General features: G+C 39.7%; 2 protein-coding genes across 4 annotated transcripts; one reads left to right on the top strand and one right to left on the bottom strand.

Moving 5' to 3' along the window:
- On the bottom strand, positions 1-26600 carry LOC6585327 (calcitonin gene-related peptide type 1 receptor). 3 transcript variants are annotated; one of them, XM_032732839.2, is made up of 11 exons: positions 26462-26600; positions 26331-26392; positions 5832-5999; positions 4587-4914; positions 3709-3799; positions 3557-3648; positions 3364-3490; positions 3197-3298; positions 1323-1441; positions 1081-1154; positions 1-1017 (listed from the first exon to the last, which is right to left on the bottom strand). In XM_032732839.2, the coding sequence occupies exons 2-11, from the start codon at positions 26347-26349 to the stop codon at positions 638-640; spliced, it is 1500 nt and encodes a 499-aa protein (XP_032588730.1). In that variant the 5' UTR covers positions 26350-26392; positions 26462-26600; the 3' UTR covers positions 1-637. The 3 variants fall into 3 exon arrangements, with proteins under 3 accessions (XP_032588730.1, XP_015016349.1, XP_015016350.1); XM_015160863.3 differs by having other exon boundaries at positions 26331-26600; XM_015160864.3 differs by lacking the exons at positions 26331-26392; positions 26462-26600 and adding an exon at positions 14713-14948.
- LOC116804578 (alpha-amylase-like) lies at positions 17656-19198 on the top strand. Its single transcript, XM_044009712.1, has 2 exons — positions 17656-18628; positions 18915-19198. The coding sequence occupies exons 1-2, from the start codon at positions 17702-17704 to the stop codon at positions 19068-19070; spliced, it is 1083 nt and encodes a 360-aa protein (XP_043865647.1). The 5' UTR covers positions 17656-17701; the 3' UTR covers positions 19071-19198.

Genomic DNA, 26600 nt, shown 5'->3' with positions numbered 1-26600 from the left:
TATATTTGCATATTTCAAATATCGTTTCGATTTTCTTTTTCAATAGGATTACTTTGCTGATATTTTAATATGCTAGATACTACGTAATATTCGATTACATATATAGATATATATATAAATAGTTATTTTATATGAATATATTCATGTATGTCAATTCTGTTTCTTTATAGAAATATATATAGTTTCCACATTCTGTTGGCACAAACATGTTTTTCTTAGGTACATGGAGTACGTATGCTATTTCTTTCCCAGGTCCTAATGAAGTTTTCTTAAAAAAAAAAAAAAAAAAACTCTATAACTATGATTATAATATATCGATAATGAGAATAGACATGTGATAGACAACGGGAATACAAACAAACAACAACAAAATCGTTGACGTTTCTATATTGATATGGCTACAAAAATACCAGAGTTGTACCAGCTCTGTAAGGTGGTAATACTCTTCATATAAGGTAGCTAGGTATGCATAGATCTGCTGTAATTCCAGCTCTATAAGGTAGTTCTGTACGCATCAATCTACTCCGGTTCTGGATCCAGCTGGGCATGTGTTTATCTAAGCGGATTCGAGCTGGACTTTGTTTAGAAACGCAATTGGGCCATTTCGAGGGTTTGCATGGTGTAGAGCTGTCTTTGATTAGACGCCCAGTTCACGACTGGGCGTGGTGGTAGCCAATTGTCCAGTATTACTCCCAGCCGGTGGCGGTGCAATCAGGTTCGGCATCCACTTGTTCAACATTGTGCGTATGGCGAAGGTCACATCATGATTGGCGAAGCAGAAGAGAAACGAGACCACAAAGCCCTGCAGGCTGACCAGCACCACGGACAGCAGCTGATAGAAGCGATCCAGCTGGGTGCCAGCTTCCGGCCTATAGGGCAGCAGGAAGTGCTGCAGCCCGAAGAGTGGCACCAAAATAATCGTCGCTCGCACCGCCTTGCGTATGGCCAGTGGTGCTGGCTGTGCGGATTGTGGATGCAATTTGCGCACAATCACGCGCAACACATTGATCAGAAAGACTGCAAGATATGATCAGCTATAAGGTATGCCTATATACGATACGATACTCGCGCAATACTCACTGAAACTAGCCAGCAGCGAGAGGGTGATGGGCACCGAGAAGATCCACAGGTAGAGACTGTCATTAATCCAGCAACTGTGATGAGAATTTATATAGTCAGTATATTTATATAAAATGGCAAATTATATGTAATACTATCTAAAGATATTCCCAAAAAATAAGATAAGTCTTCGCAACACCCTCTCGTCAGGGTATGTGCTAGTCGACCACTACCGACAGCACCACCTCCCACTAGTTACTCACTGTTCATTATCGTTGACACTTAAATGTCTGGCAACGCCATAGGGTAGCACGAAGACCAACGGAGAGAGCCAGCTAAGCAGCTTGAACCAGCGCATGACAATCGTGTCCTTAACAAAGACCTGGAAGATGATGGGAATTAATATGAGCTGTGATTGGGCGAAGCCTGAATGCTCTTCCATTATTTATGTTAGTCTGTTGCAGAGTATCTTTAGCTCATGCATAGATGAACAGAAAATTCGATGTTCTTCAATATATATATATATATATATATATATATATATATATATATATATATATATATATATATATATATATTTATGTATATATATAATATTTATATTATCACTTTACTCTATGATTTATCCACTTTAATTTTACCCTTCAGTATATACCCTTGAATGCATAATTTTTATACCCTGAACCCATTGAAAATGGGAAATCAGGGTATAATGGTTTTGTGAAAAGTATGTAACAGGCAGAAGGAATCATCGCAGACCCCATAAAGTATATATATTCTTGATCAGGACGACGAGCTGAGTCGATATAGCCCTGTCCGTCTGTCCGTCCGTCCGTCCGTCCGTATGAGCAAAAGGATCTCAGAAGTTACAAGAGCTAGAGAGCTGAAATTTGGCATGCATATTCGTGTTTACCATAGGCAGTACGAGTTTGCTTTATTTTTTCGATAACTCATCCGATAACTTTTTTATCGAGAATAATCGAAAAATCGACTTGGTTTTTTCAGCCTAGTTTGAACACATTTAAACCTGGAGATTTCAAATTTGCGTTGTATATAGAGTTAATGGATACAAAGATTTTGTAATTTACAGATTTCGGATACCACGCCCCCTTTGCCCCCAATTTTAAAAAACGCATTTCAAGTACTAGAGACTTGTGCTTTGGAATGTACACACATTTTATCCATATGATTACCCTCTGAAAGTTTCATTAAGATCGTATGTCTACAAAAGAAATTATTCAACAAATAAATTCTCATTATATTGCCCACACTGCAGCGCAGCCCAAGCGCAGCCGCTGCTTACTGCGCAGCTAGCAGAGCGCGTGCTTATAAGTGCATGTGTATGTATGTGTGCATAAAAGAAGTCCAGAATGATTAGAATATCAGCTTGGAGGAGGGCTCAGGGTATCTCCTAGTCGAGCAGTCTCGACTGAAGCCTTCTTACTTGTTAATGAATCCATAGTATACACCCTATAATGTATTCACTTTTCTGTATACCCTTTAATGTGTATCATTTAATGTGTATCCAATACCCTATATCTTTAAAGTCTATACATTACAATGTATATACTCATATTTCTACTCATTAATGTACACATACCCTGTGAACTAAACTCCGTGAGATGTATGTGTCTACTTGAATGTAGATATTATAGTGTGTAATGTCCTGAATATACTATACTATATATAATATATATTCTATACCGTATTTCCAATCAAATATATCCTGTAATGTACATCCCTTGGTCTATACCCTATAATTACTAATTTTCTATGTTAACAAAGAATTTTCAAATTGGTTCGACAGCACCATAATGCCCTACACTAGCAGGGTACACACATATATACACATATATACAACGGCTGGATGGCCTTATGACATTTAGAATTTTCAATTTAATGAAGATGTTGCAACAGTTGCAGCGACAACGATGGCGTCGAAGAAGAAGAAGAAGATAGGAAGAAGTAGAGGAAGAAAATACTTAAAATGCTTTCACATAAATTAAGGCAGCTGGAAATCTCATCAAGAATTCTTGGAAAACCTATGCAAAGTCGTACAGCAATTAAAGCAATTTGCATTTGAATGGACGTCGCAAAGGCGAGGAAGCGTGCATCTTCCCGGGCCACGCACACATACCACAACGAGTACCAAGTGCAGATGCAAACCCTCGCAGAACATCCAGAAGTAGTTGACCAGCATGAAGTAGTGCACCACCAAGTGCAGAGCGATGCACCAGGGCTGCAATAGGCAAAGGAGAGTTCAATTCGTCTGTTCAACACGTGTGATCAGCCTATGGAGCTTACGGGATTCTCGGCTATTTGGTCGGTTTGCTCGACGACCAGTCGATACCAGAGTATCCAGGCGATGCAGGTGCAGGCGAGTGAGCCAAAGAGATGCACGTGTATCCTGATCCGGGTGCAGCGCAAGGATCTGTGAGATAGAGCATCAGCATCAGCATCGTACGCTAGCCTGGCTAATTGCCCAGCTCGTACGTACTTGAAGCCGAGAAATATAACAATCGATATTATCAGAGCCAATAGCGATAGTGCATAGCCCTTCACATATAGCTCATTCACGAATTGTCGGAACTGCAAACTCAAAGACTGTTAAAACTAGCCGAGTATGTACATATTCCTCAAGGAACTTACCTGGAAATCATCGTAGTCCACACAATTGGTATAGTTTGACCAGGTCTGATTGCTTACTGGATGCCGATACCAGGTGCCATTCTCCAAACAGCTAAACGCACATTCAGTTGGTCATATATGGTGAAGATATATTCATATATGTTTATATAGCTATTATTATTATTATGTCGACAAATATTCTAGTGCTCAAGCAAAAGAACTATTTCTTTCCATTTGAAACAGCTCAACGTGGACTATCATAAATCATAATTTTAACTCTTCCTATAAATATGCTCATAGAAGCTGGATTGATTGTGAACTTGCTCATTTGAATTAGTGAAACTGGAACTAGCTCTATGAACTCGCTCATTTGAACTAGTTCTTCTTCTATCTTCTGATATTACAACAGTGAATATATATTATTTCAGAAGCTTATATTTGGGACAATTGGAGATATGATGTATTAATATTTCCATAGTGAGCTAGTTCATTGGAATGGGTTCTTTTGAGTCAACACGAATCTTATAAATTTGTTTTCATATAAGAGCTAAAGCGAATGTCTTTGATTAAATATAAATATTCTTACAAAATTCCCGGTAAATTCGCAACTGTGACTTACGATTGAGAAAAAGGATCGAAAGTTCTGTATTTATTTTAGAGCCATCGTTCATAAATTGAATTCCGAATAATTTCAGCATCGCAATCCATAAAATTTGCAATATATTCATGTGTATGTAAACAACAAGTATGAGCTAATGGACATCCGTTGTTGCATTTGGAATGTATTATGATTCAAATTGAGATGTTTATGAGTGACGCTCAAGAGTATATATATGTATATATAAATATGTGCTGTTAGGTTTGATTTGCTGGCAAGGTTAATATCGCATTGAACTCACGTTTTGTGTGCCAGAAACTTGCTGCTGAAACCCTCGACAAAGTCCGGACAGTATTGACTCAATACGGTGCCAGCTGGCGTGCGCGGCCAGCAGAGATAGCCATCAAAATTCACGGGACAATAGAGAGTCTCCATTTCACTGGTTGCATTACGTGAATGTTGATTTGTTTCCATTGTCATCGAGTGAATCGTCGCATAGAGCTCGTTCTCGCTGGCCGCTTCCTCGTCCACATCCTGCATATCAATGGTGCCCTCGTTGAGCACCGCCTGCTCCAAGTACCGCGGCACCGTTGTGAACGTTGCCAGCATCAGCTCCTCATCGCCGGAGTCTATCATAGACATACATGTATATATGTATATATATGTGTATGCATGTGTTTGTATATCTATTTGCTTGAAATGGTCAAATGTGAATTGGGCTTGGGCAAATAGCTGAGAGTCTCCAGACCTAAGAGTGTCTGCTTGATTGTAGATTGAAGTCGGCATGAACTAGAGTACGAAACTGCGAAGTGTTGAATTGTACCTAAGTGAGAGTGTACCTAACTGAAAGGGTGCCCAAGTGAGAGTGTACCCAAGTGTAACTTTGCTTTAGTAGCTAAATGTGATTGAATTTATCCACACATATGTACATAAGTATATAGGTACGGTATATATAGGTATTTGAGAAGAACTGAACTAATACTGTATATGTGTAGGGTACAATCTCACATTGTTCAAAATCCATTTATGGTGCAAGTAGGCTTAATGTACCTACTTTTTTTTGGTACACTCACTCACATTTCTCAGTAAGAATTTTCCGTACATTGCGTAGCTGAGGAAAATTGTTACTGAGAGTTAAACTATAGTGTACCAAAAAGTAGGTACATTTAAGCCTACTTGTGCCATAGATGGATTTTTAACAATGTGAGACTGTACCTAAGTAAAACTCCATCAAAGTTCATACCTACTTCTATGTGTTATCGAATTAGATTGTACTTGAGTGTGAGATTGTATGTTTTAAGTAGTAAATGTATTATTTAATGTATCCTTTAAACTCTTGCTGATATCCTGCACAGTGTGACTATGCCTTAAATAAAACTAAAAGTCCTTGTGAAGGCCCATTCGACTGTCTCTCCTTTAGGTTTTACCCACATTCATGTAATGCTTTCTTTTTAATTTGTAGCAAATGCTTTCGGTGTGATCGTGTTGGGGGACAATGAATGTGGAATGTGAAATGCGCTGAGCTGCTACAGCAGCTGGGAATTACCTTTGGCATCGCCCTTCGCTGTATCATTCTGATAGCGATAAACGCACTCGACGTACAAATGGCGCAGGAATATGCGTAGATTATCCTGCGGCTGCGGCCGTGGCTGTGGCTTCGTCAACGAGGCCGTCATCGCTGTCTCAATGTACGCAGCCGTTGTCATAGCCAGCGCTGTGATAGAGACAAATATGAGATGGGCTCCGTAAATTGCCTCTTTGACAAATGTGTGTGCCTGGATGACTCTTATGCCTCGCAAGTCAAAGGCTTATACAATATACATATGTGGATGTGTTATATGTTTGCAGGAGTGTGTGTATATTTAATAGAATTGTGTTTTTATACCCTGAACCCATTTTCAATGGGAAATCAGGGTATAATGGTTTTGTTGAAATGTATGTAACAGGGAGAAGGAGGCGTGGCAGACCCCACAAAGTATATATATTCTTGATCAGGGTGACGAGCTGAGTTGATTTGGCCCTGTCCGTCTGTCTGTCCGTCTGTCCGTCTGTCCGTATGTATGAACGCGTCGATTTCAGAAGATATAAGAGCTAGAGACTTCAAATTTTTTTTAAAATGTCCGTAATTACAGCGCGCATATCAAGTTTATCATTAAAAATCGATAACTCCTCTCGATCTTTTTTTATCGATAAAAAACCTTATCGAAACCCAGTTATAAAATTATATCTTCTACACCTTTATTGCTAGAGTCTCCAAATTTTTAATGTATGCTTATATGCAATTTATACAATTTCGGTTTTTGTTAAAATTTACCCCCACCTCTAAATTCACCCCCTCACCCTCACTTTTGTAAAAAGCGTATTTCAAACACTAGAGACTTGTGCTTTGGCAATTACATGCATATTCATGTTATAATCATAATCTAAAAGTTTCATGAAGATCGTACGTCCATAAAAAAAGTTATTAAACAATTAAGTTCTCATAGTAAGCGCACACTGCAGCCCATGCGTGTTTATGCGTGGTTGCTTGTATGTGTATGTGTGTGTGTATGTGTGTGTGTGTTTGGGTTTGTGTCTGTTTGCGTGTGTGTGTGTATGTGTGTCTGTATGCGTGTGTGTGTATGTATACCTGTGTGTGCGTACGTGCGTGTGTGTGTGTGTGTGTGTGCGTGTTTTTTGTGTAAGCTGAAAGTCGCGAAAAAGTATTGAAATATCTATTGCTCCAAGGGTTCAGGGGATCTCGTAGTCGAGCAGTCTCGACTAGAGCTTTCTTACTTGTTTAATTAAGCTTTGTGTGAGATTTTAATCTTGAAATTAAAATCTTTGTAAAACTTTAAATGTGTGATGCAAGAGTATAGGCGGTAGAGTACTACAGGGAAGTCAAATAAGTATATGGTTACATATGCTCGAGGGCTTTTCAAAGTAAACTTCTTGGGCTCTGTACTCCCTGAGGTCAGCTAGAAATGAAGCAAAGATGTAGCTGGTGCTGCTGGCTGAGGGGGTCATTTGATTGCAGATGCTAGCTGAATGAAATGCCGGTATTTACAATGGGGCATTTACGGATCCGTACATAAGAAAGGTAGATTTGAGAGCCAGAATCACTATAACAAAGTCTAAAATGGTTTCATATGGTAGGAAGTATATACATATGTATATACAGTGGAGTCCGGCTATAACGAAACTCAAGGGGCCATCGTTTTACCCGGAAGGCGCTATAACCGTATAAATTTGCTAATAAAACTTTGCCTGGCGACCAGAATTTTCGTCGCAATAACCGTACGGGCGCTATAAGCGGAGTCGTTATAGCCGGATTCTACTGTATGTATATAGAGCATATAGTGACCAAACTAAAGTCATACTATATCCGATTTCCATTCCTTAACAGCTATAAAAGTTCTTGATAATCGAACAACTCTTGAATTGTTTAATAAGATGTGTCACTTGATTATGAAGAGACTTATATTTCTCACACGAAATTGAGTCTTAGATGTGAAGTCAACAATAAGTCATGCCTGAATATAAAACTGAGACATTCCGGACTAGATCTTAGACTTTGGTTACATATAGCAAAATTGAGAAGTTTCTTTGCATGATGTAATATGTCATATTGAATGGCTTTCAAATAAGACTAAAAGCCATGTAACATATCCCATGTGTGGTAGCCCTACTGCTGTTTCCCTACAATATGTTAAGTAATATGCGTATAAACTGTTTTTACGCTTTACCAACACTGCTTCATAAGAAAACTAAGCATGCAACCTGAAAATGTTATGCATGTTATGCTAATAGCATGTTAATCTATATGTAAATGCTTAAAATCATAATAACAAAACCTGGAACATGCATATGTACATATATATATATTGCTGTGTGTGTAGCTTAACGTTAGCCAACACTGTCAAAGCCGGTAGCTTGTTTGCTTACGTTAGAAGCTGCAATAAAATTAAAATGTCAACTCCTTTCAGGCGTAAAGAGCAGCCCACACACACTGAGAGAGAGAGAGAGAGAGAGAGAGAGAGAGTGGGCAGTGGGGAGTAAGAGAGAGAGAGGGAGTGAGAGATAGAGTGATAGGGGGAAGGAGACAGACAGTTTTGCTGTGGCACAAAGCGCTTTGTTTGCAATCTATGTGACTCTGCGGATGACCTGTCGACACATGTGTGTGTGCTGCTGCTGCTGCTGCGTGTGGTGTTCCTTGTAGCCTTTCCTGTGTGCTGTGTCTCTGTGCCTGCCTGTGGCCTGTTGCCCGAGTCCTGCTCATCTGCATATGGTGCGACTGCTGCGAACGCGCTTCAATAAATCACTTTATTGTCTAATTAATGAGCGTGCATTTCAGCGCTTCGCCATTGGGGCAGCATGTAATTAAATTTCTGCTCAGCAAAACCGATCGATGCAGAGCGTGAGCGAGCGCGAGAGGGACAGAGAGACAGTGAGAGAGTGAGTGAGCGAAGAGAGTGGCTGATGACACACATGCTTGAGCTTGAGTGAGCCCATTGCAAAGTTTCTTGAATAACTTTGTTATGTTTTTAATCAAAACTCATTCCACATGATTGAGTTTGCACACTAACAAATGTATACAGAGAGAGAGAGAGAGAGAGAGAGATAGAGAGGGAGCTGCACACTAGTTCACTCTTCAATTTGGTTAATGCATTGCAGCGGGCCAAAACCCCAACAACTAAAATCCTTAAAGTCACGGCCAACACGGCGTATGCTTCACATGCATACATATATATACATATGTATATTTCTGCTATTTTGCCAAGCACTTGAAATAATACCACAAAGAGCTAAACTTAAAAATAACAGCCAGAGGTGCTGGCAGCACCTACCCACGCTGACTGACTGCCAAATACCCTACACAAACCGTAGCTAAACGGAAGGCTAAAAAATTGAAATCTTTGTTTGCCAAAAATCATATCTCTCAGTTAGCCTAGAGTGTTAGTTATATTAAAGGCCCATATTCATCGGTCTCTCTATAGTCTATTTGGTAACTCTATACGAGTTTAGGGTATCTATGTGCTTGTTAAAGCTGCAGCTGACACCAGGCTATAAATACATTTATATATATCTATAAAGGCTAACAAGAATTATCAAATATAAAGCTCTAGTCCAAGTGAATATACAATTCTAACCCAAGGGAATCACCTCAATTGTCACTTAAGCTGCATGCGAAATGAATGAAGCTAAAATGAAGCTGTACCCAAGGCTAATGAAAGTAGTTGCTGATAATGCTGCACTTCATACAGTCATATTCAGTCCACTAGAGATTTACAAAGCTCTACAATCATTCAACCTCACTTTTGAATAATAGAAAATATGTCTTCTCTTTTTTCTTTAATTTTCGTTTGTTATTTTCCACTTCTTTTTTTTCTTTACTTCAGTTTTTCCTTTTTTTCCATATTACATCTTATTCTGCTCTTCTTTTTTTCCACTCGCATTTTCCCTTTATTTCATTTCTTTTGATTCCTTCTATTTTGTTGCCTACGTTTCTCCTTTCTTCATTTTTTCTTCTCTTTTCTATTTTCTTTCATATTTTTATATCTCTGAATTTTTCTTCTCTTTTCTTCTACTTCCTCCTCTTTTCCTCTCTTCTTCCCTCTTTTCATCTATTTTCTTTCTTTTCCTATATTCTTCTCTTTTTGATTACTAATTATTTTTTCATTATCTGCTGATCTTTCCTCTCTTATCTTCGATTATCCACTTCTTCTTATCTTTTCTTTATGCTCTATGCTTTCCTCATTTATCTAAGGGATCTTGACCATCAACAGAATTACATGACATTCGATTTAGCAACCTTTAAGATATGTCCGAGTCGCATAAGCTAAGCTAGAATATAATTTGCATGCGCATATCCTGCCATGGTTACTTTGCTTTGACTTCAAAGTAACTCTTTACACAATCCTCCCCCATGGTCACTGAGAACTCATGCAAGGCATAAAATGTCATCTGCATTGGTCCGCCATAGCTGTGCATAGTCACTTTGTCTGAAAGCCAACTGGTTCTAGCCGTATAATTGAGTTATGAGACTTTTTGTTGCTTTTGTGTTATTTCCTTTGTTGCAGACGTTGATGATGTTGTAGTAGTAGTTGTTGTTTTTGTAGTTGTAGATGTTGCTGTTGCTGTTGCTATAGCAATTAGCTGTACCATCAGTTGGAATGCCAGTTTAGCTAGCTGTCAGGGCGCGGCTGCCTGCTTCACTTCATCTTCTTTCATTATATCCTTGTGCAATTAAGGCTGTATTGCGCATACGCCACGTGCAACAGGCAGCCATAAAGCCAGCATACACAGACAGAGGAAGAGATAGAGCGAGTGCGAGAGAGATGGCGTCTGATACCCAGCTACATGCACGTATAGAAATCTCGATTTATAATTACGTACTCTCCTGCCCAGGAGCTTACACAAAGTCTCGACACGATACAAGTGAATGGGATTAGATGCGAAATAGATTTCATAAATTTTATCATTTAGAAAGGAACGAAGGAATGAACGTGGAGGTGGAAGAAGAAGTTGAATCGGTTCCTTGAAAAGCTGGCAGCGATACAAGCAATTTTCTTCTGACTAGGAAATAACAATAATTTTATATAATTATGTAATATCCGAATAGAAGGCGTAAGTAGTAGCGTAAACAGAGTGGGTATTTTGAATCCGAACAGTACAACGACTGGGTAGTAATTATTCAATCCGAAATTTCTAGCACTCTCAGTATTAAAATCAAATAAAAACCCAAATCAAATTAACGGTGGTAATCGATAATAATGAGTTATCGAAAAAAATATTAAGTAATACTGCCTATGATATATCCGATTATAAATTTAAAATTTCTCTAGCTTTTGGGGATTATGAGATCGCTGCGTTGAAGCGCTATAGAAAATTTAGAGGACTGTTTAAGCTTCTATCAATGGTTTGAATGATACAAAACTCATGAATATAAAGGCGCGACTTCAGTGTTGATTCTGCCCATTACTAAATGAGATTTTGATAAATGCCAGACATAAGTTTGGCCTACTTATATAGATTGCTAACAAAAAGTAATAACAGAAGAATAGAGATATCAATCAAAATGTAGAACGTTCAGAACAAAAGGAAATCTAAAAAACAAAAAAAAAAAAAAAAAAAAAAAAAAAAATGCTGGTACAAAAAATTTATTATATATGTACATGGAGGAACAAAAGTCGAACATTGTGAAATTGAACTGAAAACGAAATCCATAAATTTTCATAAATATCGAAAATTAATGGAATAATTTCGAGTCGAAAAAGAAATTTGTGACGCTGCATAAATTAAGCTGATATTGAAAATTATGTTTGCCAACAGAATAATACAAGATAGAGAAAGAAAGAGAGAGATAGATATAGAGAGAGATGGAGAGAGATAGGGAGTATGTGTGTGATAGAGAGAGAAGATAAATGGTCTTTAGCTAAATATGCTTAGATAATGTTTCGCTTGCAAATAGGCGCAATCGATATTTGGATGAAAATAATTATATGTACATATGGATTGGATACGCCAATGTAGCCTCTTGATGAATTGTTGACTGAACGTGGAATGGGGCCGGAAGGGGGCAGGAGGTCTGCTGATAGGCGTGGTAATCGGCGTCAGCTGTATGTCGTCTAGTTAATGTTTATGTTTATGTGGTAAAAGATGCTGGCAGCATGGTCGGAGTACCGCAGCGGAAATTGAAACAAATACACACACACATACACACACAGACACGAACACAGTCACATTTGGCAACACGATTCGTTCATGCAACCATTTTTGGCCATGTTGGAGCTTATTGCTCTTGTTCTTCTGTTTCTTTTTTAAGCAATTATAATAATAAATGAGTTTAGCTTTAGCGAATGCTGTCCAGACAATTGCTATATACACGTGGGTGTGTGGTCTCTCTCTCTGTGTGTGTGTGTGTGTAGGTCATTTAATGCAATTATGCTGTTGTCTGTATGTGTGTGTGTGTGGGATTATGTGTTTGTGTGTGGGTTTGCACATTTCCTGGCTCATTGCTTTCCTCACAGCCCCCATGGAAGAGATTGGACCAGCTTATCTTGGTTTAAATCTGCTTTTTTATGTTTATTTGTGAGAGCAATGGGAAAGTTGTAAATATATAAATACTTATATATTTTCATGTGCTACATTCATTAGACAGTATCTGCATATATTTGTATTTACATTTTACACAAGTGTTGGTGCTCTACGTATAACATTTCGATGCCTTTGACCTTTTAACTTCTGGGACAGAGCGTTTACATAAAAAGGAAATCTCTTCAGCTGTGGCGGCCAATGACGATGCTAAACGGCGTTTCGGGAGAGTTAAGTAGGGTTGTCGAAAATATATCAAAGTATCAATATATCGATATTCATATTGGAATATTGTTTTTGCTTAAATATCTTTTAAGAGAAATTATAAAATGTATTTATTTACAGTTTAGCGCACCGCTACCTAATTGGTAACTTAATCTAAACAGATTTGCTTAAATATCGAATATTTTTTTAAAGATATTTTTTGATATATTTAAGTAATAACTGAACCAAGCGAAAAGTACAAAAGTTGAATATGGTGAAAATGAAATGATCTTTAAAAATGGAACATCCAAAAGTAATTTGTGCCTTAAAGTATTAAAAACAAGTGCATAAAGCATCAGATATTGCGTCGCATATGAAAAAAAGGCACTATTATAATTTTGAGTTCCGAATACTGGAATTAAGCGGTCTTTATCATATAAATAAAAAATACTTATTCTTATTATTCTTGTTTTTTGGGTCGGCCTATAAATTTATTGTGGGAAAAATGTAAAAAAATCGAAAAATATTGATATATATATATATATATTGATATTTTTTCAAAACTTTATCATCGATACGATATATAAAAAATATCCGACAACCCTAGTGTTAAGGCAGTGAGTATATATAAATATTTTAGAGTTGCATATCAAATATCATATTGATATTTTTTCAAAACTTCATCATCGATACGATATATAAAAAATATCCGACAACCCTAGTGTTAAGGCAGTGAGAATGAAATCATTTGCAAGAGTGACATTTGGATTTTGTAGCTGCAAGAGTGGAATTGTGGGTATGCTCAAACTATTTCATGCTCTCTCACTTTACAGCACTAAAACCACTGTACAATTGATAGGGACACCAATTGACTATAGGAACCAGAAGGCACTACAAACGGCTAATAAACACTTCGACTCGGACATAGGACAGATGGGAGTACGCGCCTTTCCACATCAGCATCTCGCTTTGCTCTCTCTTTCTCTCCTTCTATCCCTGCCCCTCCCTTGACGAGTTTGTCTATATTATGCTAGTGTTTGTCAGTTCTCCTGTTGCATCAGTTTAAGCTTTCTCTTTTGCAAGCCGTATTTACCTCATGGCTCATCTCAGTCTTCTTTCTAATCCATTCAGCAGCTTCTCTTGTCTTTTAGCTAGAACAATAGAATCCACGCTTTGTGCTGAACCAAAGCACAGTCTAAGTCCAAACAAAGCTGATATACATTTTATATAGACTTCTAATGCTCATTCATGAAAGTGAAAAGAGCATATTGGCTCTTATTCATTGTACGTCTTGCTGGCTATACGTGCCTCTGTCTGCTTTCTGTACGTCCGTACATTTGAAATTTGGAATATATAGATGGGTGTAGCCTTGTTTAATAAAGTGTTAGGATTATTTCGATGGCTCATCGGGATATGGTAGTATTTCAGTTAGTCCTTTAAGGGTGTCTACCTTTGATAACCAAAGATCAAGATATATATATATTTATGTCGATTGACGTGGCAAATCGACAAGTCTAAAGCTCAAAAATGGAGCAGTTATAGTCTCTTCTCCTGACTCCTATGCCACAAGAGATTCAACTCCGTCAGTGATGCCCGTGTGCAAGATTTTTACTTGTTTCGTTTTTATGGCTAAAACTAAAATTCTTTTAGCTGCACATAAATGTCTACTATGAACGCTTCATGGCCATATTAATGCCACGAAACATCAAATTCTGTCCTGCGCTGGCTGTGTAGCAAACTTTTGCACTTAGCCAACGGTTATTTCTGTTTATTTAGCTGATTAGCTGTTGCTTCTGCTTCTGCTTCTGCTGCTGCTGCTGCTGCTGTTGCTTTTATTATCGCTCTTTGATTCAGCTGAAATTGAGGAACTCGCCCACAATTTGCAGCTAATCAAAGTTAGTTAAGTGCTCTGCTGCTGCCACTTGTTCAACCCAAAGCCCAAACATAATCATAAAACGCAAGCAAATTGATTTCTTCTATATACAAATACTTTCACTTCTTCATTTCACATCTTTCGCTTTGCCGAATCATTTTAGATTTACTCAGCTCGCGATTATGAAAATATTTCTCATGCATATTTATATCGTTTTTCGCACATCTCGAAGGCAAAGAGCATAAATTTCGTTTGACTTGAGGAAATCTTCACTTACATTTGCCGTGGAAAATCTTCTCGATGTTTGTTTGTTGTTTTTGCTGCTGTTGCTGTCGTTGTTGCTGTTTCTGTTGGCGCTTTTGTTTAATTAACGCGCAGCGCCCGCTGTTTGGTTATTTATTTATACAAATGATTCGAAATTTATCTGGCGCCAAAAACATATCACAAAACCCGACAACAACTACAAAATGAGAAAGAAAGTAAGAAGGAAACAGAAACGCGACTGCTCCACATCAGCGCAGCCAGGCAAATGAGACGAGCGCGAATGGTTCTCCACTGGCCCAGCACCGCCCAACCCCGCCCAGTCCAGCCCAGTCCAGCCCAGCAATCGCCTGGCCATCGCGTAGCTGTCCATCATATTCATATGCAAGCAGACTGAAAGCAACCCCCAACCCAACACTCGTAGAACTGTGCGAAAGCCGCCTGAGCAACTGCTTTGCCGACACACGAGCAGCAGAAGCAGCCACAGCAGCTCGAGCAAGCAGTGCACTACGCGCAAAACGTTGAAAGGAGGGGAGGGGGCACTGAGTGAAGTGTGTAAATGGCAGCGAGCAACAAGTTGCAACCAAATTGATGGGAGTGTGGGTAGTTGGGTGTGTGCGTATGTATGTGCGTGTGTCTGTGTGTGCGTGTTCGTTTATGTGTGCATACTCTGTGCCCTTGAAATATGTCTTAAGGTCTATGTAGATGGCGTGGAAGAGTATGGTTGAACAACAAAACGTGCGTCAGTTTGTAATGCACGACTAAGAGATGCCTTGGAAAACATCCAAACTTACATTTTATTGCATAGGGAAATAGTCAATGTCAAAGCTGAATATGAATATGAATACAAATATAAATATATATATAGCAAAGTATAGCTCATCTATTTCACTGTCTCTCTCACTCTCAATCTCTGACTCTGCCTTGTTCTCCCTCTCTTTCTCACTTTCATTACATATTCTCAACTATATTTACAGGGTATTATTCAAGCAAACCATAGCCATGTCAGCCGCTGCACTTTGTATATGACAATTAATGAAAAGCAGGCGAGTGCTCAGAGCTCTGACTGATTTCCCAGCCTGACCGAGCGTTGAGTTTCGAGTCAAATGAATTGTTAGCCACAAATAAATGTTGAATATTTCTCTTCAGCTGGTTGTAAGGAGCCCAATCACCCAATCACCCATCCCCATCCCGCGCCAGTTCATGCAATATGCAATGCCAAGTGCTTGCAGCTGTTGTGGTTTACATATTCTTGACTAAACACGCAGAGGGAGACAGAGAGAGATAGAGAGAGAGAGGGAGACAGTATATGCATTTGAGCTTCTTACTTGACTGGCTGTTGTATAGATTCCACAAACTGATATGAATAATATAGTACAATATATTAGAGAGAGCTTCTTATGTCTGCTAAGAGATGAGTTTATCAAAACTTGCTGAGAGCTTCGAGAATAGTTATTGTCAGTTTTAAATGATAGAAATGATGGAAATGTATAGAAAGTTTCTTATTTGAACAGCTTCATTTGGTATTTAGTTATTTATGATTAAATATCGTGTCGATTTCATAGAACCAAACCAAGTTTTCTCTTCTTCTAGCTTCATTTTTTACAAAGCTGCATATGGATCAGACTAGTTTTCTATGTTTACAGAATGAGGTTTATTTTCTATGGGAATGTATTTATAATGTATGGGAATGTATTTATAAATAGTATCTGTTGGCATAGTATTTATAGTATTATAGCATCTTTTGTTCAGTATATATCCATAAGGGTCTAAGGAAGTATCTATGAATTCAAGCATGTATATATAGTATAAGGAAGTATTTAAACATAAAAAATCTAATGTCTATATATGTACATATATAAGTCCATAGTGTTTAGAAAGTATATGTACATGAATATTGAAGCATTTATCTATACATTCATAATGTATCTGTGGCATAGGGAGTTATCTAGCAGAATTATGAAATATCTCTAGATCCTTGGATGTTTAAGAAAGTATCTCTAGATCCTTGGATGTCTAAGGAAGTATCTATGTAAACGTAGGTGCCTAGGGGAATGTCTATTCATCTGTAGATGTCTAAAGAAGTATCTATAAATATTTAGGAAATTATCTATGCATTCTAATATATACATATAGAGAAGTATTTATAAATATATGTAGTCAGAGGGGCAAGGACGAAAGCAAAGTTACCTATGCATGGATTGTTGAGCGAATTCCAGAGCACATATACTTCAAGATGTTGACCTGATACTCTCTATGAGCTATATACCCTATTTAGTCAAAGAGTTAAGGGTACCACAAGAAGCAAGCCAGCAAGGAAAGAGCTGAAGGTATGGCAGCTCAGATAACTTTCTCAAACCGAAAAGTTTGTAATCCATTTATATATTTTATATTTGACAACAATAATCGCATTAAAATCGAATGTCAAAAGTGAATATTCAAAAGCTGTCTCGGACCTAAGCTAACACGCAGAGCTGCCCAGTTGGTGAGCTAAAAAAGTAAATGTGATTAACAAAGTTTTCATTGCGCAGCTCCAAGCCCGATTATTACTTGAGGGAGCTAGAAAAACTAGAGCGGGTGTGCGAGTCTATGTGTATGTGTGTGTGTGTGTTGCACTCCACAATTATGTTTTTGTTATGTCATAGTCAAAGCGCGAGCAGAATGCACGTAGAGCTGCGATAAGCGCGCTTGCAGAAAAAAAAGCGAAAGAAAAAATGAAGCAGTTGATGATGAAAGTGGGCTAGTTAGCCGGGGTCGAAAGCGCAGCGAGTTGCCCGGCTAGTGGCAGACAGTGAGTCACGTGCGCCGATAGAACGATTATACGACGGCGACCGTCAATCCATTTGTGTGTCTTATGTGAGTGCATATGGACAAAGGCGATTGAATAGCGTCATCCGCTTCCCATGCGCTGCAGACGGTGCCATCTGCTCATATAAGGCGACGGTGCGGACCAACTAGCCATCAGTCCCAGCACCGAACCAGCACCACCACCACACCACTCCGACATGTCTGCGTTCAGCTTCTGCCTGCTCATCAGCCTGGCCATTGCCGCCGTTGCCCAATACTACGGCGACTCCTACTACGACGACTACAGCTACAGCCAGTACGGCGCGGCCTCTGGAGGCGCTGCGCAGCTGGACTACCTGTATAGCGAGGTGGCGCCCTCGTATGGCACCGCACAGTACAGCGTGGCACATGGCTCGGCCGGCCGATCGTACGCCTATGCCGCGGCCAGTGGACCCAACGGCGCTAGAGCCGTGGCCGAGGCGCCTGGCTCCTATGGCAAGCAAATTAGCGGCAGCTATCCGATCTATCCGTCTGTCTACGTGACGGCTGCACCCCCGGCGGCGACTACACCTGCTCCTGTAACCGATCCTACAACGGCGACTACACCTGCTCCTACATATGCTCCAGCAGCGCCTGGAGCTGCTCCTACATACGCCCCGCCATATGGATATCCTACAGCAGCACCAACTGCTGCCCCTACCGCAGCCCCTACCGCAGCGCCCACTGCAGCTCCTACCGCTGCCCCTACCGAAGCGCCTACTGCAGCGCCTACTGTAGCTCCTACGGTTGCCCCTACAGTGGCTCCTACGGTTGCTCCTACAGTGGCTCCTACAGTGGCTCCCACAGTTGCTCCGACAGTTGCTCCAACAGTGGCTCCTACAGTTGCTCCTACAGTGGCTCCCACAGTGGCTCCTACAGTGGCTCCAACAGTGGCTCCTACAGTTGCTCCAACAGTGGCTCCTACAGTTGCTCCTACAGTGGCTCCTACAGTGGCTCCCACAGTTGCTCCGACAGTTGCTCCAACAGTTGCCCCTACAGTGGCTCCTACGGTTGCCCCTACAGTGGCTCCTACAGTGGCTCCCACAGTTGCTCCAACAGTTGCGCCTACGGATGCTCCTACGACAGTGGCACCTACCACACCAGCCGTAAGTACTCTCTCTCTCTCTCTCTCTCTCTCTCTCTCTCTCTCCCTTTTCAATAATCAATATATTCACCTTGCACTCTTCTTACTCCTCACTAGTTCCTTGTCCTTCAGGCTATCTCTCAATCATTCTGTCTCTTTATCCATATATCTTGTTTTCATTATCGTTCATAAGACTCCTCTCTCTAGCTTCTCTCATCATTATATCCCATTTTTTTTTCTAACACTTAGTATTTCATCTAGCATTCCTTCATTCCACTTATTCGTAAACGTTTCTCTCTTCCTTCCAGGGCACAAGTCCCTTCAGACTCGTCGTAACCGCCGGCGGCGTTCAAATATTCAGCGTTGCAATCGACTTGAACTGTGCTACGGGAAATATTTATGAGATTAGCCTGACCCAGGGCACTGCACCGTTCTTCGAAGTGAGCGGCTGTCTGGCGCCCTAGGAGGCAACTAACGACAAATAACTTTAGCAATACGAATAAAAATACTAATAACATAATAGAGATATAGGAATACATATATGTATAAGTGTAACCCTTAATCAGCATAATAAAACTGACTAGAGAACGAATTTGTTGTTACTTTGAATATTGTGTGAATAGTACATGAATATCAGAATATATCATTTGTCTATTAGTTAGTAAATCCTTTAGCTAATCCCTTGTCGAGTGGAATATTTCGCAGCCAGCATAGCGCTCTACGCCTTTTCCGTTCACACTTTTCATGCAAACAGGTGTTTTGCCTTTGATATGCCACTCGATTGCTTTTCCTTTTCCCTCACACTCTCTGCCCCTCTCTCTATCTGTCGCTCTTTCACTTGGTCTCGCTTTTGCGCTCTGTTTTCATTGTTTTCTATTTGCATTTGCCTTCGGCCTAGGCTCTGTTCGTGCTTATCTGTCCGGCAATAAATGACATTAAAAGCTTTAAAACAAAAATAATAGAAACAGCAATTGACAATGGAGAGACCCAACATCGCCCTCTCGCCTCTCTCTCTCTATCTCTGTCTATCATAGCGGAAATTAAGGATAGACAACATTCCACACACACACACACACACCTAAATGATATTTACATTGGAATTGGTTTTGTGCTGGTTTTTCTGTTTTGATATCATTTCAGAAATCTTGAGTTGAAATTTTGTGTTTTGTTTTCATTTGAGTGTAAAGAGTTTGCAAACTTTGCCATTTACATATAATTTGGTTGTCGCCTTTTTTTCATGGATTTCACATTTTCGCCCACGTCAATTGGCCTCCATTGTCACTTTAATTGGTTTCTGCTGCCCGTTAGAAGTCACTTGATTCCTGAACATTTCTCTCCACTTGACGCTGTTAATTAAATTGTTGCTGCTTCTTTCTGACTTCTAGAGCTATGCCTACTCCACTCTCGCTTTTGATGATTATTTCATGACTTTTCCATCACAGAAACTTCTAATGTATCGCCTCAGCGAGTTGATTAAATATTTAGTATTAGCCATAATTTTTAATCAAAGCTGTTGTACTCACTGAATCCCATGCTGCCTTTCATCGACCCACGGGCAACTCTTTGGCATTTGCTTAAAGTCGTTCCGGTTTGTGTGTGAAATGATATTTTTAATTCAATTTTAGTTTCAATTTGTTGTGATTTTTCATTATGTTATACTCATTAAAAGTTGCCTAACTGGGGAAAGTTAATTAGGAATGCGCTAAAAATGTCCAAGGCGAAGCTATGAATACCCTAACCTAGTGCTATGAATAAATGTGGGTGGGTGTGTGGGTGGGTGTGGAATACAGCAAAAGATAAATCTAGTTAGCTTTATCTTTTCAATAGACTCAAAAGACAATATGTGAGAAGCAAAGATATTTCGTTATCGCTCTTCTACGTGATTCTCATAAATTTCACTTTTTATTGATTTCCAATTGAATCAATTGTTTTTCAGCAAATACTCTATTACTTAATCTCTCTCTATCTCCTTCTCTCTCTCTCTCTTTCCCTCTTTTCGTACTCTCTGGCTCGCAATATTCACGTCAAGTAAATCAATTGAAACATTTTTATTTCCCAGCCCATGAAAATGTATATGTATTATACGCTGTACGGCGTAAAAATTGCAATTAAATAGAATATGAGAAAAAGTCATGAAAAGTGTTTTTAGTTTTTCTCACACCTGCGAGTGCGCAATAAACACGAGAATACAAATGGAAACGTAAAGCTATTAAAAACCAGTGCTACAGACTGTAGAATGCACGTTCAGAGCTAAACTAGAGAAACTTTGACTACATTTATTTAGATTTTCCGCTTACACGACAGCCACACAGACCCAACATACTCTCATTTCAGTCTATGGACGAGCGTGGGGGAAAAACTCGAAGGGCAAAGCGGATTGGGAAACGCTGATATTTACAAGACAGCTGGGCGCTGGGTTTAGTATCGCTAGCTGGCTATCAATTGGGCCAATTGTTGGCCAATGTTGTTGTCATTATCATTGTCATTGTTGTTGGCATTGTCATTGTCATTGTCATCTTTGTTGTATTTGGCTTAAGCATGCTAAGCCGGTTATCGAAAAAGCTGGCAACTCACATAAATCAACATATTCTTGGCATACCCTAACTGAATCTCGACTGGGGTATATTAGTATGGAAAGATAAGAATCTTCACAATTGGAATTCTCTTCTTTTTCTCTGGCATCGAATTGTATAGGGTATGCATACGTCGACTACATGCCATTGCTGCTGCTGCTTGGATTATTTTTTAATAAATTTGCTTAGCTGGGCAAACAAAAAAAAAAAAAAAAAAAAAAAAAAAATCTTTATTTAAATTTCATCGAGCATAAATCAGAGTCCGGGTGGTGGCTGTCGGGCTAAAAGAATTTGATTTTAATTTTGACTTTGATTTCATTGCTTTCACTTTTGCATTGATATTTATGGCCGTGAAATTGGCTTATAACATTACGCATTTGCCCCCCGTTGCTGTTTACAATTAATCCAAATCAAAGCGGATGGGGATCAAAATGTTTTTGTTATTTTATATTGGCTTTGATTACTTGAACTTGGCCGCAAGTGGTTTGCTCTTGACTCCATATGCGCTGCACTCGGTCTCTGTGTGAGTGTGTGGCGATGTGTGTGTACGTGTGTGTGGCTGTGTGTACGTGTAGTCGGAAATCAAATGAATCGATTAAAGTGGCACAAAATGTAGCACAATTTACAACACCTGACTGCCGCACTTTGGGGCATTGCATTATGAGGCTAGACTTTTAGAGAACTCTCTCTCTCTCTCTCTCTCTCTCTCTTTGTGTGTCAATGTCCTTCTTTCTTTCTTCCTTTCTCTTTTCTCTGTTGACGGGCTAAAATTCGCACAGGAAGCAAGCCATGAATTCGTAATCGGCTTTGTACTGCCTCAACATAAGGCAGCTATAAATTAGCTTAGCATCCGATTGATTCCTTATTTCTATGTTATCGCGAGGGACTAGGCGATGCAGGGGTAAGGACAATGGTCGGGAGAGCGAGATAGATAGAGGGAGAGAGTGTGTGAGAGAGAGAGAGATGATCGAGCGAGAGTGGGGAAAAAGGGAGAGAGAGAGAGACACAGTACAAGACAGAGAGAGCAAACAGTATGAGAGAGAGAGAGTGTGTGCGAGAGAGAGAGAGATGAGACATTCAGAGAAGAAGACAGGTTGATCGTTAAAGGGGTAGAGACAGTGAGAGCAATATATAATGTGAGTGAGAGATAGGCAGAGCTAGAAAGTAAATCCGGGAGACCAGAGAAATTCGAAAGATAAAAAACGGGAGAGGGAGAGCGATAGACATAAATGTAGATTAGGAAATCTAGTATCACTATATATTAACATATCTAGTGATACTGAGACAATTGGAGAGAGAGGGAGAGAGAAAGTTAGAGAGACATAGATGCAAAAGGAGAGAGAGAGAGATAAAGAGAGAGAGAGAGAGAGAGAGAGAGAGAGGGAAAGGTAGACCGACATAGGGGTAAAAGGAAAGAGATGAAGTGATAGAGACAAAGAGAGAGAGAGAGAGAGACAGAGGGAGATAGAGAGCGATCTAGAGACAAAGAGAAAAGAATTAATCAATTGTCTTTAAGACAAATCAAAGTCTTTGCAAGACTCAGTCAGGTTACTCTGGCACTCGACAGCTATCGATGTGAAAGAAGTGGAGTTATACACAATCAAAGTTAAATGGCAAGCATAAGGTAATTGTAATAAGAGCTGCAACTAAAGCCCTGGAGTTTCACTTGAAACTTCCCGAAATAGTATATTCAGAATTCAAATTGAATAAGCTACAAAAATGGAGCACAGGCAAATGCGGCGTGTTGGCAGCAGCTGAGGGACAAGTAACATAATTGGGAGTTGCGAGTCCGCAAAGAAGAAAGACGAAAGAAAGAAAAAAAAAAAATGAAAACACAAATTAAATATACATGAAGGGCACAATTACCAAATTTGTATACTTAATGTGGGGCTATCTCTCTTTGTATGTGTGTGTAATGGAAAATTGAGGTGAAGTCGGCGTCGACTGCGACTGAGAGGACGAGAGGAGAGGGCGACGGCAACGGCGACGGCAACGGCAACGGCGACGGCGTCTGTGGCACATGAAATTCAATCCCGTGTCCATCTCTGGTAACGTTTTTTGTTTGTGCACGTATAAAAATTTAATAAGCGCCCAAAAGTCGGCAACAATAAAAAGCCGTGAGTCGTAGTTGCAGGCAACGCAATGCGATGAGTCGCTGCTAAATTCATAAGCCCTCCCGCCCACAGGGGCGCCCACACGCCCCCACACGCCCCCAAATTATGCTATTAAAGGCCGGCCACGGCTCGGCCAATGAAATGAGCAACACTTTGGATGGATGGGGCTGGAGGTGCGGCCGCACTTGAACCGAAATTGACATAGGACACAGGTCGGACAGGGCTCTTGCAGCTCTTGTAGCCGGCTCTGCCGGCTCCTTCGAGTGTCCATAGCCAAAGGCCAGCGCGGCCGTGGCAAACGGTGCCTGTTGCCTCATTACTGACGCGTTTTGCGGCGGCCTAGGGCCTAGGGCCTAGGGCCTAAGCGCCCAGCAGTGCAACAAGCAAACTGCCTATGCGAATTAGATATCTGTCCAGGCAAAGCCTGGCCTTTGAGATACTTTTATTCCTTTTGGCTGGGAAGTGTTAAGAGAATGAAGCTAGCCCCACTCAAGCTTAATCTAATTTGAGTTATGTTTACATGACCTTTAAATTCTTGTTCTAAACTTCGAGCTGAACTTTGAGCCCCTCACGTTCTATGCAGAAGCACTTAGTGTTTATGGTCGTTTACGCTTGGCCCTTTCAATCCTTCCAAAGCCACAATATCTGTCTTGACCAACACATAGAACTCTGTTTTGTTTTCTTTGTTTGTTTGTTGGTTTTTTTTTTCTGCCACTTTTCATTTGTTATTTTTCGTCATATATGCAAATGTTTGCACTGTTCAGCGGGGCTATTTATTCCAGCGCGTGTGCGTGAGCATCGGGTGTGGGTAGATTGTACACATGGCATTCTAATGAGCATTGCCAAAGCGGCGCTGCCTCCATTATGACGCGTGGCAAGTTCATAAAAGCAAATAGAATGGGGGAACTAAGAAAACAGTTCGTTTCGAGTTGTAGCCAATGGAACATCCTATAGTAGATAGCTGAACGTATCCGACTATGCTATACTGCATCATTTATGATTGCGGATGTATTACGATAATGATATTAACAAATACAATGATTAAATGATAATGATAATGATGAAACAAATACAATAATAGTAATAATGATAATAATAATGCTAATACTAATTAGTTAAGTAGTTCAAATACTAATGCTAACGGTAATGCTGATTGTAATAGTAATGATAATGAATGAAATATTACTAAAGGCAATGGTAATGCTAATGCTAATACTGATGCTAATGCTAATGCTAATGCTAATGCTAATGCTAATGCTAATGCTAATGCTAATGCAAATACTAATGCTAATGCTAATGTTAATGCTAATGCTAATGCTAATGCTAATGCTAATGCTAATGCTAATGCTAATGCTAATGCCAATGCTAATGCTAATGCTGATTGTAATAATAATCATAATAAAAGAAATAATACTAAAGGCAATGTTAATGCTAATGCTAATGTTAAAGCTCATTGTAATTCTAATAACAATGAATGAAATAATACTAATAGAAATGCTAAATATAATTACAATTTAATAAACAATCTAATTTTGATGCAAATTCTAATGTTAATGTTAATGTTAATTATAATTATCGTATTAATTATTTTATTGCATATACTGGTTATAATGAAGGAGCCAATGTATATGCCAATGCTAATGCTAATATAAATGATGATAATATTGATGGCAACACTAATGTTAATCTTAATGTTAGTGTCAATGCTAAATACTTACGCTAATGCTAATACTTAGGTTAGGTTAGGTTGTCAATAATCATGACCATGGCAAATGTTGATAATAAAAGTTGCTGTTCAATTCATCTCAGCCTCACAGCATGAAAACTTTCTTCAACGGGACGAAAAGGCTGCCTCGCGTAGGCCATCCTAAGCCATATATTATTTCACTATAAATTTCGAAAGGCATTCTATACTAGATGCGTGAACGTGTTAAGGAATGCTGTCATTGGGGTTAACCCACATTGAGACCCAACGCGGAAAATGAGGCATTTATCACGGCCAATGAAAAAAGGCGCCGAGAATGATTTTTGTTCTATCTATTATTATTATTTTTTTATCATTTGTTCTTTTTTCCGTTCTGTTTCCCTTTCCGGCACAATGCAACAAACAGAAGGAACAAGGAAAAGTGTCACACAAAGCGCTCAATGAATGAAAAGAAATGGCCAAAGACGCTGAACAAAGGCAAATGGAATCCAGCTGCAGTGACGAGGATGTGCACAGGTGAAGGCAGGCGGTTAAGAAGGAGCCACTCGGTGCCACTCTCTGCCACTAAATACAAAATGAAAGTTATACAATTAGCAAACGTCGCTGGCGGCCATTCAATTTGCCTCCACGTGACCGCCACGAGATGTTTTCCTCTGCCACGGGCGACGTAATGGGCGCGACCGATGGTTGGGTGGTTCTGTGGCCCTGTGGTTCAGCGGTTGAGTGGCGGTCGGGCTTTTGGCTGTTTTGTGTTTGGTTTGGCATTTATGCAGCGGTTAGGCAGCTAATCGAATCAGCTTGCCGCAGCAAGTCTCGCACTAAATAAACATGTTTGCCTTTCGGCTAGGGGGCCCACGCGACGTATACGTAACGTTCGATAGATTTGCCAGCGACTATTTTTTTTTTTTTTTTTGAAGAGCTATACAAATAGCGGCGGGGGTGTGGACGGGGATGGTGGCATGAGAATGAGAGGAAATATTATTTTTTGATTTCGCCTCACTTCATTTCTCGTCCACTTTATATTTGTCCGCACGAAGTGGCGCGAATTTATGAACGGGAACGTCGCCGTGAATAAATCATACATGCATTGGCATGAAATTTCAAACGTTTTCTTTTTTTTCTTTTCTTTGCTCCTCCCCTTTTGAGGTGGATATTGCACTTGAGCATGCCATGCAATCCACAGTCAGAGGGAATTTGTTCGTTTATATTTTACTTTTGTCGGCAATCAATAGCATCATATTTATTTAATAGGATTTCGGGCGTGCGAACTATTTATAGCGGCAGTAACACTTCCTCACTAACTAAATACGTGGATCTACAGCGAACACTTACCTGCACGCAGCAGGGCCATCTGTGCTAGAGACGGATTGTTGTTTACTTTCGCCGAATGCGCTCTATCATTAAATATATATAAATATAGTATATATATTTGTGTTGCTGAATGAATCACTCGATTCGCTTACACTTTAGTTCGCGCCAAAAAAAAAACAATAAAAAAAAAAAAAACAATCAAAACAAATTAAGTTGAATATTAAACAATCTGATTGGAAAACTCTTGCAGCTGCGACGACCGTTCGCAACGGCTTCGCGTTGGTAAATGAT

Source organism: Drosophila mojavensis, unplaced genomic scaffold (genome assembly GCF_018153725.1).
Source record: "Drosophila mojavensis isolate 15081-1352.22 unplaced genomic scaffold, ASM1815372v1 contig_136, whole genome shotgun sequence".
NCBI lineage: Eukaryota > Metazoa > Arthropoda > Insecta > Diptera > Drosophilidae > Drosophila > Drosophila mojavensis.
Note: the sequence above shows the minus strand (reverse complement) of the source record. Positions and strands in the feature narration are given on the sequence as shown.

Coding starts and splice junctions, on each gene's coding strand:
- LOC6585327 (XM_015160863.3), bottom strand. Junction 3,649..3,708: donor TGGACTACGATGATTTCCAG/GTAAGTTCCTTG, acceptor TTGAGTTTGCAG/TTCCGACAATTCGTGAATGA. Junction 1,018..1,080: donor CTCGCTGCTGGCTAGTTTCA/GTGAGTATTGCG, acceptor CATATCTTGCAG/TCTTTCTGATCAATGTGTTG.
- LOC116804578 (XM_044009712.1), top strand. CDS start 17,702: ATGTCTGCGTTCAGCTTCTGCCTGCTCATCAGCCTGGCCATTGCCGCC. Junction 18,629..18,914: donor TGGCACCTACCACACCAGCC/GTAAGTACTCTC, acceptor TCTTCCTTCCAG/GGCACAAGTCCCTTCAGACT.